The sequence below is a fragment of the Lagenorhynchus albirostris genome, chromosome 18 (assembly GCF_949774975.1).
Source record: "Lagenorhynchus albirostris chromosome 18, mLagAlb1.1, whole genome shotgun sequence".
Lineage (NCBI taxonomy): Eukaryota > Metazoa > Chordata > Mammalia > Artiodactyla > Delphinidae > Lagenorhynchus > Lagenorhynchus albirostris.
The window spans coordinates 25342965-25358539 of NC_083112.1; the positions used below are offsets into that span (position 1 = coordinate 25342965).

Genomic DNA, 15575 nt, shown 5'->3' on the forward strand with positions numbered 1-15575 from the left:
CTCTGTCATCAGAACCTTAGGGTCGTTATGATACAGGTCATTGAATCCATATAACCACAATGGTACACCACATGATGAAGGGAAATCTTCTTCAATGAAAGTGAAACAAATTGAGACTATTTGGACAAGATGCTAGTTTATCATTGCTGAGATATTACTAAACCTGAGCAGAGAATATTAGAAGAGTCAATATTCATGGAGTATATAGGGAATATGATAGTACTGATTGATGATAAGGCACTATTGCTTTAGCGACTGGAATATTCTCAGATGTTGCCTGATTACACCTAGGTGCTAAGTGAATTAAAAATTATGGTGGTGCTGGTGGATTAAGTCGAGTAGAATATGTTAGGGAGATCTTTCTGGAGTGGAGATCTTTTTCACTATGTAGTTGTATAGTTACCTTAGTAACTAATAGGCAGGAATATGGTTTTAGTTGAAAAGAAACCACTTGCCTTTAAAAGCATAATGTCCTAGATGAATGGATAAAGAAGATGTGGCACATATATACAATGGAATATTACTCAGCCATAAAAAGAAACGAAATTGAGTTATTTGTAGTGAGGTGGATGGACCGAGAGTCTGTCTTACAGAGTGAAGTAAGTCAGAAAGAGAAAAATACTGTATGCTAACACATATATATGGAATCTAAAAAAACAAAAGGTTCTGAAAAACCTAGGGGGCAGGACAGGAATAAAGATGCAGACATAGAAAATGGACTTGAGGACGTGGGGAGGGGGAAGGGTAAGCTGGGGTGAAATGGGAGAGTGGCGTGGACATATAAACACTACCAAATGTAAAATAGACAGCTGGTGTCCTGCAGCTAATGTCCTGCTAAGAGAAGATTTATGCTTGGTAAGTTTATTCCAGGTCTTTGACTATGTCAGTATAAAGTAAATTCATTATAGAAAGATGGATAATAGTCTAGGTTAATGGAATATAGGTAGTTGAAAATTTTTAGTAATTAAGTAATCCACACCTTTGAAAGGCTGAAGAACAGGAAGCTAAAGAAATCATGTTTTGAAAAAAAATGTATTGCAAGTAAATTTGCAAATACAATGCTAGTTTTAAGAAAAAAGTGTATAGAGGTTATTTCTTCCAAACTATCTCATTGCTATTAAAATTTTTGTAGCCATGTTACAGATGAGAAAAAGATTGATTCAATTACAGAAATTTGATATGAAGAGAATATTTGTAAAGGAAGAGGCACAAAGAGAACAGGAATATGACACATCTGTAAAGTTATTAGTAAGCTCATTTGTTTAAAGGAACTTAAAATGGTTTTTAATAATTTGGTGTTTTAACGTAGTGATTTATTTATAACTTTGTAGGTATACTGTTTCCAGTCCCATTACTTATCTTTATCACTCTATGGTGATAACATAGACCCTAATAAAGACTGACGCCTGTGTATTTGATTTAAAAAATATTAAGACATGGTAAAGGTTCAGTAAACCAAACACCTTAGCAAATATTTGCTAGGTCAGGTTATACACGCATAAATGTATACATAGATGTACTTACCTTTTACACAGTAAGTACCCAAAAATTGTATGTAAATTGATTACTTTTGAGTGTAGGCAGTTTAAATAAAACCTGTGGTTGAGTCCCTTTATTGTTAAAGGTCAGTCAACACTAACTTAGTCTTGTAAATTTGATTCTAACATACTGGGCTTTTCAAAGTGAAACCTGTATATGCATATAAAATATGATCATGCATATATGTACCAAAGCCCTTAAAAGGAATTCAGCTTTCTTTTATAAACACCAAAACTCACTCTGCCTGTAAACTGTTTTTGCTAAAGTTTGCATCACTGACTCTCAAATTTGCACCTTTCTGTCTGCATACGCTACTAGGACTATTCTGTGCATGTCGATTTTTGTCAGCTCCCTCCTTTCCCCTCAGTAAATCCGTTAACTTAAAAAAAATGTGACACTTCTATAGAATAAATGTTCATAAAGCAAATTAGCATATTCAGCTTATACAGAAATACAAATTATTCCACTCACACAAGGAATTTCTACTTTGTAAAAATGTAGCTTGTATTTTGGAGTGTAATAAAATCTGGTGTAAGAACAACTGTTGAGTGGGTTAAGTGATTATTCTGAATATATTTACTTTTTTAGTGTCAACAGTTATTTGAGGTGATGGTGGGAAGGAGGTATGGGGAGGAAGTTAAACAAGTTTTTAACATTGCAGTGGAAGTTTGTTCCATGGGATATGTTCATGTAACATAGAACACTTACTGAAGCCCAGCAGTACCATTTCTTCATTTTCTCTCTGTGCTGACACAGCAGCATCTGTCACATTCAAGACTACTGAATGTGACTCAAGACTACTGAGTCAAACTAGGACCTTAGGACCTTGAAAACGAACCTGTGATGTCCATTAGGATTGGTTTATGTCACCACTGAGAATTAATTAAACGACAAGTCAAGATTCAGCACAGCAAACTGGGCAGTATTTGCAGCTTTTGGACTGGCCTGGTTAGAGGTTATTTAGGGATTGGTACCAGTTTGCAAAAAGTTTGTATTCAGCAGTGTCCTCTCTTCCGTAAAGTACATTTCTTCCTTTGTACACTTGATTCTTCTCTTTCAAAGTAGACCTTCAGTTTTCTTCATTGAACACAATTTGAGTCTCTTCTGTCATTCCTATGATTAATCCAACCTTGAGTGTCCCCTCTGCCCTTAAAACATCCATTTCCTTTCATGTTAAGTTGACTTCCTTGGGTATTGAGTGACTTTTCATAACACAGCATAATTCCATTCTCTGTTAAGTAAATTAAGTAAATACACCTCCTGTATTTCATTTAATTGTGGTGCTTTGAAAAGGAAACACCTTTTCAAGAGGCAGCCTTCCTTCCCTATGACATGCTCTCCTCCTCGCTAAGTCTGGCATCTCTTCAGTTCTCACATGGAAAGCTACCAAGGGGATCCAGCTAAAATGGAAACCAGCCTCCTCCTTGCTGGAAACCTTTCATTGGTTTCCTATTCCTTATCCCCAAATAAGTTCAATTAACATGCAATATGAGTAAGATACAGCTCCTGCCTACATTTCCTTTTTTTTTTGGGGGGGGGGGGCCACACCTTGTGGCATGTGGGATCTTCCCAACCAGGAATCGAACCTATGCCCCCTGCAGTGGAAGCAAGGATTCTTAGCCACTGGACCACCAGGGAAGTCCTACATTTCCATCTTGATATTGCCTACCTCAGCCTGAATGCTCTGTTTCCCTGCTCGAACCATACAACCTCACCTCTACCTGACCTATTCCCTCTGCCTGGAATGCCCTTCCTTTCACCACCCGGCGCTCTCCTGCTCATCCTTGAGTACCCATTGAAGGCATTCTTCCTCCAAGAAGCCCAATGATCCCATCTTCATCAAGGCCTTTGGTGTACCGAATCCCAATTATCTGTTCTCTCATTAGACCACAGGCTCTTGTAGGGTGGGATCACTGGCTCAATCTTTTTTTTTTCCTTTTATTTCCAGAACCAAGTACATACAGTTTGCTGGGTGGTGAGGTGGGAGATGGTGTGCAGAACCATTGGCACTTATTTGCTTAGTTAGTAGAGTGACAACCATTTTGAAAACTAAACGTGTAAAATTTGTAGCTGTAGGAAGTTGCTGCTGTCTGAACAGTGTGATCATTACATATAATTCAATGTGTATCTTTCCTTCATCCCTTTTCTCTCCAAAGACTAGCTTGCTGTACACTCCATTAAATGCAGGTATATGAGTGTTCATCTGATAACCAAGTGTTAAAAATTCCGTATGACTTTACAGATGTAAATTGGCAACACTAGATATACAGTAGTATGGTGTATATAGACTATGGGACTGTCATGGTATCAAGACCTTTCATCTCTGAATCTTTGTGTTGTTTTGGAAAACTTTTATTTTCCTTAAGAAAGTTCTTAATCTCTTAAACTATGAGAGTCAAAACTAAAATGTCAAAAACATGAAATACCTGCTCATCTTCCTGATCTAATATTTCGGTTTTTAAAGACAGTCCTTGTTCCTGAGATTCTTTATGTCATTATAGATACATAAGCCATTCCTCCTCAGCCGTGTCTTTCAAGCCACGCTGCCAGCCCTGTTAGTAGGAGAGTAACTTATTGGTAATTGGACTACATCAGCAGCCTGATTTGTACTGCAAAGGTAGAAATCATTATGCTGCTTCATGCCCAATGACCACTTTCTGAAAGCAGACTGAAAGGGTGTGAAGACCTGGTTTTCAGAATGTCAATGAAAGTCCTTTCCCCACAAGTCTGATTTACCTTCGCCTACATTTTTCCTCTGTATCCTAATGTTTGCTAATTCTCTTTTCTTGGGGGTGACTGTTAACAGGGCAGCCACCTCTTAATCACATGCCAACACATAGTAGAGATAAAGAACTTCCTATGAGCTGCCTTATGTGTTCACTCTCAGATGCCATTATATGTCTTGTTTTCCCTTTTCTGTGTTTTCATCTAGGAACTCTGGGGGCACATTTGCAAGACTGGGAAAGAACAATAAAGGTTAAGAACAACTGAGGAATTATGTACAAATAACAACAGAAGACAACTGTTTTAGTGACGATTTAAAAGGAACTCAAGTGTACAGTTGAGATCTTTGACAAATTGTAAATAATTTTTCATGATTATTTCAAAATAGCTTGGTAAGGAGGTCTTAAAAGCAGGCCTTACTGGCAAAGAAAAGCAAAAAAGAGCAAGTAATAAAAGGATTATGATGATATTTTAGACTTAAACTACCCTTTCAGTACATTTGCAATTCTGGATAAAGTTCTGTAAAGCAGTTCAAAAATATTCTGTTAAGTATCTCGAATAACATTGCTCAGATGGAATATAAAATACTTTGTGGTCCCTTCAGCATCAAGATGCCTCAAACTTTGGTTGTTTCTGGAGTTAATTCTTTACAGCACCTGGTATATGAAGTGATTTCACACTATGCCCAAGATGCGGGCCACCCACCAGCTACATGGCATGACAACTCTACAGGCTGAACGGCAACCCTGGTAATTATAAGGCCATGGATAATAGCCCCCCAGTGGTTCACAGATCTTCTGGCAGTGGGTGTAGCTCCGCCTGCATTCTATACAGCAGATTCCTTCATGATCCAATCTAGGGTCGAATGTCATGCCTTCTCCTTCCTGCTGCTGTGAAATAAAAGAGAATTATTTGTGTCTCCTTCATAATGAGAAGTTTATAGCATCCACGTTATTTTAAAATAAGGTCCTGAATGTCTCACTGCTACCAGAAATCGGCATTATTTTCTGTAAGGAGTTTTCAATCTTTAAACCTTATAATTCAGAAATCCTTCTAACATCAGGGAACTTCCATCCTAGCTAATCTGTCACTGGCAGGAAGGTTTGGGTTTTTTTGTTTTTTGAATGTTATGGTGAAGTTTCTCCATGCCTTAAATGAGCCATGGTTACCACTCACTAGTGACTCAATTTGTTTTAAATAGGAAAACAGGGAGCGTGATTCAAAAGTGGCGTTTCTGCTACTGCTGCGGCACTCTGGTGCCTTCTTGTAGTAATGGCTTCCAGGGCTCTGGGGAGCACATTTTGAAACTCATTGATCCAGGCTAACAACAGATTGCTATTCCACTTGAACTGGCTGAGAACACTGCCAGGTCACTTAGCTTCTGCCTTCGTGTCAACATAAGGGTCTGTAACACTCAGAAGAAGACACCATACGGTGTAAAACTTCAAGACCTTAAACTTTATCTTCTAGTTTCTATGTGCCATCATTATAGTTACATAAATACAAACTCGTATGGAAGTAAAAGTCACCTACAGCACCCTATTTTCACTGCCAGAGAGATCACAGAACTGGAAGAAACGTGCCCCTGCCAAGTTATGTAATATCTGGTTTTCCTTTTCATGGATTTCTAGGGGTAGAGAGTCTATATCCTCTTTAATATGGCATTGAATTACACTCGCAAAAAGCCCTTATCATTCATGTAAATTCTTTGTTCAATTTAAGCCTCCTTCCTGGAAGAATAACTTGGGGAGATGCAGCACCAACATAGGTTAGGCTTGAGCTAAGTGAACTTAAGCAACCCTATCACCTTTCCGGTATACTTTTTAAAAAGTCTTTATTCAACTTTTTTTGCTGTGTGTGTGTGTGAGGGGGTGCTTTCTATTATGAGAAATTTCCAACGTATTGGAAAGTGGAGAAAATTGTGTGCCAAACATCTAGATTTGACAATTGCCAACCTTTTGTCAAATTTGATTTTTTTTTAAGTATTTTAAATTCTGAAGTAAATTTAAAGGGACTTGAGGGCATTGTGACATTTCACCCATAAATACATTAGAATGTCTTGCCAAAATAAGATAGCATTTTCCTGCACCACACTGCCATTATCACACCTCACAAAACTAACAATTCATTAACACCATCTGACACAACCTATGTTCAGATCTTGTCATCAAAGTATTTGTCTTACTCTCTTAACACCATTTTTTAAAAAATTCTTTAGACTCTCCCCTTTAGACATTTTTCCCCCTTGTCTCTTGAAATAGGTTCATCTGGGACAGCAAAATTAAAAACTGCCTCATTAATTAATTGTCGCTGACTCTTCCAGGGCAGCAGTCAAAAAGCCTTTTGGTTGAGGCATTTCCTCACCTGAGGGTTCAACAAAAGTTTGTTAGGATTAAAAAGTTGGCAGAAATCTCAGGTTCTTGCCCTGAGATATTTCCTTAAAGGGATATGTGAAGGACGGAGGTCACGGGGAAGGTGTTCCTGCTTAAAGCTCAACATGTAATAAAGGAAAAAACTGTTACCAGTGAAATTTTTTCAAGAATATGGATCACTTAAGCCTGAAAGCAGGGCAGTCACATCCTGCCCTTCTGTGGAGGGGCTGATGCCCTCATCCCTAGAACCAGATGCAGCTAGGCCAGCTACCTAGAAAATAAACTATATTAAATTTTCTGTTTGCCTATTCAGTTTTTGTTTTTGTTTTTTGTCTGCGTTGGGTCTCCGTTGTTGCACACGGGCTTTCTCTAGTTGGGGTGGGCAGGGGCCCCTCTTCGTTGCGGTGCGCGGGCTTCTCATTGCAGTGGCTTCTCTTGTTGTGGAGCACGGGCTCTAGGCACACGGGCCTCAGTAGTTGCAGCACACGGGCTCAGTAGTTGTGGCTTGAGGGCTCTAGAGTGCAGGCTCAGTAGTTGTGGCGCACAGGCTTAACTGCTGCACGGCATGTGGGATTTTCCTGGACCAGGGATGGATTACCCGTGCCCCCTGCATTGGCAGCGGGATTCTTAACCACTGCGCCACCAGGGAAGTCCCAGATTTTATTTCTTTATTATTCTTTGAGCTTTAGCGAATGAAGTACTGTGGTGTCCTGAGTTTTCTGGTAAGCCTTGGGTTACTTAAAAAAAGATACTTTTTTGCTCTAAATCTTTCTAAAATATATTAGTCTAAAATGGTAAACTAGAAAATATATTTGCAACACATGAAACAAGAGGAAAGAAAAATGTACAAATGACTTCTCTGTGTATGAAAAGATGCTCAATCTTACACATAATTAAAGACTGGCAAGATAAAGATAACCAGGAGATACAGTTTTACACCCAAGACTTTTTAAAAGTTTGATAATAAATTAGGCCTTTCATTACCATTTGAAGACATGTAGCTGCTGTAATTCCCCGGAAGACAATTTAGTGTCCTCCATTAAAATGTAAAATTCTTTGACCCAGCAGACCCATGTTTCAGTATTAGTGCTAAAGATATACTCCTACAGTGTACAAGAGGTATAGACTAATAGCTAACATGGAGTAAGGTAGTGCTTACTATGCGCCCAGCACTGTGCTAAGAGCTTCACCTGCATGACCTCATTTACTCCTTCCCATACCCTATGAAGCATGTACAAGGTGTATCTTATTAACACTATTTGAGGAGGGACTCCTCTGGTGGGGCATTGGTTAAGAATCCGCCTGCCAATGCAGGGGACATGGGTTCGAGCCCTGGTGCGGGAAGATCCCACATGCCACGGAGCCACTAAGCCCGTGCGCCACAACTACTGAGCCTGCGTGCCACAGCTACTGAAGCCTGCACACCTAGAGCCCATGCTTCGCAACAAGAGAAGCCACCGCAGTGAGAAGCCCGTGCACCCCAACAAAGAGTAGCCACCGCTCACCACAACTAGAGAAAGCCCCCATGCAGCAATGAAGACCCAACGCAGAGAAATAAATAAATATATAAAATTAAAAGTTTAAAAAAAAAAACGGTATTCGAGGAAAATACATGTCCACCAAAGCAGAACTAGTTCAATTTCTGTACATTTATCCACACAATGGAATATAATGGTGCCATTAAAATGAATGAGGTGGATCCATATAAGAGATACAAAAAAACTTCCAAAATACTGTATTGGAACTGAAAAGGCAGCAAAGTGGAAGTTGTGTATGATTTTTTGTGTTAAAAATGTGTGTGTGTGTGTACACTTATACAAAGGAACTGGGCAAATAGCCATTGTTAACAGGTTGCTCAGGGGAGCGTGTCTGTGTTAGAAGGGAAACTCGCTTTTCATTGTATACATTTTTATACTGTTTAAAAAAATACATGCATGTATTATTTTTTCAGTTAAAACACTAGTTACACATAAGTACTTATTTTTCTATTTTCACTCCCTGCAAAGTATAGTAATGGTAAAACTACATTTCATTGAAGATTTGAGAAGTTTTTAGCATGTTGGTGTCATCCTTACAAACACCAGTTCTCGAGGTTTCTGTTTAAAGTGTTTGATCCCCATATGTGAGTCTGTCTCCCGAATGGACTGAGTGACCTCAAGGGCAGAAGTTACTCCTGTCTGTGTGCACAGGACCTGGAAAAGAGCAGGTTCTCAACAAATGTCTGTTGAATGGACGAATAAAGTGGATATAAAGGGGGAAAGAGAATACTTTCATCCTGTGTGTGGCCTGCAGGGCACACTCTCGGAAATATTTTTAAATCATCAAATTCCTGATATGAATTTGTCTGTATAAATTCGCCTGTGACTCAAAAAAGGAGAGCACAGAAAACAACTTTGAACAAGGAGTACAACCAATCAGGATTTTACACTACAGAAGCAATGCTGGAGTTGTTACCCTCATTTATAAACCCTGCAACAAACAAAAGATGTATTTTTTTAAATAATTGGGTAAAAGTCTCAGTTGAATACTAGATGCTTATTTGAAATCTCAAGCAGAAACATCACTGCTTCAGTGCTGGGTTTAGTGCAGTCATCTGAACCTGTCATACAAACACCAGTACGCACGTGGTAAGGGTTGTCTGGATTGAAGGGCTCTGAATCCTCTTGAACACTGGGTCTGGTTTCGTTATTTGGTCTTCCAGGCCCTGGGTTGCCCCATGGGCCACTGCGTAATCTTCTTGTAGTCATTGTTGTAACAACTTTTCTTACCAATTCTCTTCTTTCTCTCTGGATTTCTGCCAAAAAAACCCCAAAACTTGCTGTAAGTTAATTCCTTTATTTGAATAACTAAGGAAATTCTGTGTTTATCAGGGTGAAAAACATAAGAAAAGGATATTAAAACACATACGACCACATCCTATTTAAATTTGTATTAATGATTTTCATAAGAATAAAGCATGTTTCACAGTCTCGGGTTAGTAGTTAAACCTCAGATAATCAGAATTTGGTTTATCATACTAACTGAGGCAGGTGTTGTAAGATAACTGACAAAATCCATTCTCAGTTCCCTTTTTCTTTGCCTGCCTCTACTTAGGGGCTGAGAAAGTAAAACAGCACTACTTCGCTAGCCTCCCTTGCAATTAGGAATGGCCAGATGACATACAAGCAGACTATGCTAGTGCAGTTTCTGGGAAAGCTTTTGCTTTCTAAAAGGGTACAGATACAGCTTCCTCCATCTCGTCCGTCTTCCTCGAATGTAGATGTGACATCTGGGTTAGGTGACCAGAAGTGATAGGCACAAGGATGACAAGCCAGCATGCCGCAGATAGCAGATGGTGAGCTAGAAAGAGAGTTGACGATAGTGCCAAAAACCTACCTCCAGACTTCTGGCTGTATGAAAAAAGTCAACCCGTATTTGTTGAAACCACTGTTGGTCTGCTATTCTGTTACTTGCCGCCCTACACATTCCTCATGAATTTACTATATAGGTATAAAGCTTTACAGTTTTCAGGGGATTTACTATTATCTTGGTTGATTCTTTTAAAAATCATTTGGGATACAATAAGCAGATACTTTTATACAAAAGGGCAACAAGGCTCGGAAAGACCAAGTGACTTGGCCGAGATCACAGAAGGTGGCAGAGAAGAGGGTCGACCATGAACTTCTCTGGCTTCCAGCCCACTGCCCTCATTCTCCACAATGCCTCATGGGTCCTGCAGCAGGACTGATGGCTGCCGAGTAACAAGAATGGAGAGAGGACCACACAGGGTGGCTTTGGCGTCTGAGTCTCAGTTTCTTCTTCAGTAAAACGGGGATAATAATAGTATCTAATTCAGAGGATAGTAATAGAGTTCATGAGAATTTGTTTCTAAGGGTTTTAGCATAGTGTTTGGCATATCATAAGCCCTCAAACATCAGGTGATGATGATGATATGATGCTATGTTATCTGTGAGGACATGCATGTGCGGCCAGCCGTGGACAGCTTCCCCAGATAGCTTCTTGGTTTCTGTGGCAGGGCTGGAGAGGCATCGGGGAAACCTGGATTCAAACCTCAACTTCACTCCTTTTTTTTTAGCAACTCCACTTGTTTTAACTAACAATGACCTCAGGAGAGTGATTCAATCTCTGAACCTTAGTTTATTCATCTATAAAGTGGGAATATTACTAGTTAGCTGGACAGTTGTTGGCAAAGATTAAATGAGGACAAGATGTAAAGCTCTAGCACAGTACGGTGCCTGGTACACAGCCCGAGCTCAGCAGACTTCAGCTCCTGCCCCCCTCCCCGCTTTCCTCTGACCTTGTACAGCGTCATTCCCCGGGTCTCTGATGATATAGCTACATGACACTGATAACCTGCCAGCATAAAGATCCAAGGGCAGGGGTTGCTGGACCCTGGAGCTGGGAGGCTTTTATTAGAATTAGGTGGCGGGGAGCCAGGCATCCTCAGGGAGGGTTTCATTTTGTTGACTTTATTGTAAAATATGACTGCATTTATGAGACTGGAAAAAAATTCCCTCACTTTTAATGTCTATGATATTCCATCCTATGACTACACCAACACTTATTTAATCCTTTTCAAATCTGGGGCCATTTAGGTGGTTTCTACTTTTCTGGTGTTGTATGTAATGCGTGTAATTCTTGGATGGATTGTGTGATGACTGAATACTTACGATGTGTAATTAATGCTTAATGATACATAATTGAATACTTAAGATGTGCTCGTGGGATTTCCCTGGCAGTCCAAGTAGTTAAGAGTCTGTGCTCCCAATGCAGGGGGCACAGGTTCGATCCCTGGTTGGAGAACTAAGATCCCGCATGCTGCACAGTGCGGCCAAAAAAAAAAAGATTCGGTCATGCTGTTAGCTGTGAGGGGCCAAGTCACATCTTGGATGTAGGAAACAAGCTCCTTCCCAGAGGGTGACGGTTCTCATTTTATCAGTCATCCCAGCACTGCCAAGAGCGCTGCCTTCCCAACCCCACCCCCAGACCCCTTGCCCTGCTCTTTTTCCATAGAACCTTGGATCATCCCATACGATTTCCTTATTTTAGTTTAGTGTTTATGTACTGTCTCCCTTTAGCTACAATGTAAAACTCCTGGGGGGCATGGATTCTTGTCTCTTCTGTTCATCAGCGCATTCCAGGTGCCTAGAACAAATAAATGGCACATAATAAATGTGTCAATAAATGTTTGTTGAATGAATGAATGAATACATGAATGAACTCTCTGGGTAAGTAGCATGTCCTCAAACAGAAAGTGATCAGAGAGAGGGCTACATGTAGCAGAGTTGGAAACTTTTGTCCTTGACTGGAAAAGGTGACAAGGTATTGCAGAAGGAGTTCCTGGGTAGTGGAAGGCAAGAAGGCCCATTCCGCGTGGAGGCAAGTGGGGAACTGAAAGCCAGAACTTGTAAATGGCCAGAGAATTGAGTTGCGACCACCCGCTGGGGCAAGACCTAGGATGGCAAAAGCCATGGTCCATTTGGCAGCCCCTAGAGTTGTGGCAGACACCGCTCAGAGGATTCCTTCTCACTGAGCATGCGTGTAGCTTTGGAATTCTCAACCCACTCTTCCAGTCAGCCACTTCCAGCAGCTTATAAATTGCATCCTATTTGCTTTGCCTGGGCTGAAAAGTAACCGTCTTATCCAAGCTTTGGAACTGAATAAGACTTGTGAACTGTAGGAATAAGTTAGCCATGGCAGAATCAGAAGCCTGGAGTGTGTGTGTGTGTGTGTGTGTGTGTGTTTTAAATTTTTGGCCGCACCGTGCGTGGCATGTGGGATCTCAGTTCCCCGACCAGGGATCAAACCCACGCTCCCTGAATTGGAAACGCAGAGTCTTAAACACTGGACGGCTAGGGAAGTCCCTGTTTATTCCAATTGTGGTAAAATATATATAAAACTTACCATTCTAACCATTTTTAGGTGTACAGTTAAGTGGCATTAAGTACAGGCACATGGCTCTGCAAACGTCATCACCATCTATCTCCAGAACAGTTTTCATCTTACAAAACTGAAACCTGCACCCGTTAAATAGTAACTGCTCGTTCCCCTCTCCTAAGTCTGGTGGTTTTAATTCCTGTGTTTTCTTTATTTCCATGCTGCTCTCTCTCTGAGTTCAACATAATCTTTCTGAGAACATAGCCTATCTAGGCTGTGCTAGGAGAGGGGCCTTTTCCCCCCGCTTGAGCCAGAGCTACAAAGTAGGACTTTGGGAGGCCAGTGGGGTGACTGGGATGGGAACCAAGAGAGCAGCCCTGGAGACAGACAAAATCCGGGAAAAGAGCCTGGCCTGCAGAGCTCATCAGCTGCCCTTCTCCACCCGGAAACAGCCCACAGGGTGCTCCAACCTAGCTCTGAACCCCAGGGGCCCTTCACTTATTTTCCCCGGACTTGGAAGTGGACCTTGAACTTAAGGAATCTCAGCCTATGCCCACAGCTGCTTTTGGCTGCCCCAGAATTCAAGGTTTGACCATAATAAGGATTCGACAGTGTAACAGCTTCTTAGACCCCTGATTCTCTGCTTTAGGAACAAAAAATGTAAAATTGCAAAGTGCAAACAACAGAGATTAGGGGCAGAGCGGAAGCAGTGGGTGAGTCATAAATAAAATCCGCAGGTAAGGCAGAGGTGTTCCGGGCCCACCTGCTTCCTGTCACCCCGCTGCTCTGGCCCTGCCCTGCGACATTCATGGCTGTCCTTTCCCTTCCCTTTGATATCTCATGCCAGTTACTGTGACACTGTGATGTGCACCCGGATTCATCTTCCTTGTCACATGCTTGGGCCTGTGCAGGGGCTCACAGGAACCTCACCAGGGCAGGGAGAATTCCAAGCAGCGTCTTAAGAATTTAAAATGTTACCTTTGGGATAGGTTGGTTTAAGCCAGAAAATAGGAAGGTCGCCACAGAGTTCTAAGATTTTAGAACTCAAGAAGCTGTCGTCCTTCACGGGCTGGTCTACAGCCACCCAGATGAGAGAATTTTCTTCATATTTAACAGGCATGATCTTGCCTTCCTGTAAGTAAGTGAAAATGAAATGCACTGAACAAAGTGGGCATGGAACATGCTGCATATTAAGATTCATGTGTTGGTAAAAGATTATTTCGCCCTATAAAAACTTAATGAGTTTGGGATTAGCAGGTGCAAACTAGTATATATAGGATGGATAAACAACAGGGTCCTACTGTATAGCACAGGGAACTATATTCAATACACTGTGATAAACCATAATGGAAAAGAATATGAAAAAGAATATATATCTGTTCAACTAAGTCACTTTGCTGTAAGCAGAAGTTAACAAAACATTGTAAATCAACTATACTTCAACAAAATTTAAAAGAGAACTTAATAAGAATTCTCTGTGTATATGTGTGTGCATTCGCGTTTGCACACGTGCGCACGCACCCACACACACACGCACTCTGAAGTTCTAATCTCTTCTCTCTGTAGCTTTTCTCACAATATTCCACACCCCTCATGCCATCCTGCCTTTGGATAACTCGAATGTGTGAATATGAGCGTCCTGAGTGGAAGTGAAAATTACTTGATGTCAACTTTGAGATTTAGGTTAACCTGATGTTTTTGATCAAAGATGTTTTAGAGGAAAAGCAACTGAACGGACTCTGGAATCTGATAAAGGATAGAGGAGCCCTTCGTGTGAAGTGAAAGTCCTTTGGGGGCTTGTTCTCCCACTGCCAAACCACGATGGAAAAAGCCGGCAATTGGTTCTTTAATGTCTTCAGTTCAAAGTAGTATTTAACATAAACCATTTCTACATTTCCCAGCTATAACAAAACGTATTTCAGATGTTCTCTGCATCAAGCACACCACTGAGATTTCAAAGCTAAATGCTGAGTTTTCTTCTACAGCGAGATGCTGAGAATAGTTTGATAACCTAGGAGACAAATTTATTTTGCCAGGTTGCTCCTTTCATGCATTTATTAGTTTGCAATAGGTTGTAGGTTGGAGAAATTAAAATGTTTTCTTATTTTTTAGCTAAAAGCAGCACTTCATTTATGCTTTCTCCCTCAGGCTTCTGGCTGCCTTAAAACAAGTTAAAGTTATTGGAGGTAGCTAACACTCAGGTAATCTAGTTATTTACCTTAAGTTAAATGGCTCCATCCAGGAAATGAATGTTCTTTGCGTATAGGAGCTTTTAAAAGTTATACAAACCTGGGCTTCCCTGGTGGCGCAGTCGTTAAGAATCCACCTGCCAATGCAGGGGACGCGGGTTCGAGCCCTGGTCTGGGAAGATCCCACATGCCGCAGAGCAGCTAAACTCGTGCGCCACAACTACTGAGCCTGCTCTCTACAGCCCGTGAGCCACAGCTTCTGAGCCCACGCGCCTAGAGCCTGTGCTCCGCAACAAGAGAAGCCACCGCAATGAGAAGCCCGTGCACCACCATGAATAGTAGCCCCTGCTCGCCGCAACTAGAGAAAGCCCGAGCGCAGCAATGAAGACCCAAATAAACGTAGCCTAAAATAAATTTTTTAAAAATTAAATAAAAGTTATACAAAACTGATGAAAAATGTATGAGAGCTAGTGGTGCATAAATCTACCCCATCACAACCTAAAGTGTGTGGGCACAGAATGGGGCGATAGGAAGAGTGCACGTGTGCGCAACCTACAAGCTAGGGGTGTTAAATAAAAAGTGTGTGATGTTGGGCTTCCCTGGTGGCGCAGTGGTTGAGAGTCCGCCTGCCGATGCAGGGGACACGGGTTCGTGCCCCGGTCCGGGAAGATCCCACATGCCGCGGAGCAGCTGGGCCCGTGAGCCCTGGCCGCTGGGCCTGCGCGTCCAGAGCCTGTGCTCCGCAACGGGAGAGGCCGCAACAGTGAGAGGCGCGCGTACCGCAAAAAAAAAAACCAAAAAAGTGTATGATGTTAAATAAAAAGCGTACGGCACATACTTTCAGCTGCCGACCCATCTCCTTCCTCCCTCCCTC

The 15575-nt window shown here is 41.4% G+C and overlaps 1 protein-coding gene across 2 annotated transcripts in view; it reads right to left on the reverse strand.

The window, feature by feature from the left end:
* Positions 1-4727: 4727 nt before the first annotated feature.
* Positions 4728-15575, reverse strand: part of CNMD (chondromodulin) — a 28224-nt gene continuing 17376 nt past the window's right edge. The window contains exons 5-7 of one of the 2 annotated variants that reach the window (XM_060129102.1): positions 13491-13644; positions 9260-9429; positions 4728-5150 (exon numbers count right to left, since the gene is read on the reverse strand). In XM_060129102.1, coding sequence (XP_059985085.1) covers positions 4938-5150; positions 9260-9429; positions 13491-13644 — 537 coding nt within the window. In that variant the 3' untranslated portion in view covers positions 4728-4937. Of the gene's footprint in view, positions 5154-9259; positions 9430-13490; positions 13645-15575 lie in introns of both variants that reach the window. The other variant, XM_060129101.1, reaches the window with a different exon arrangement.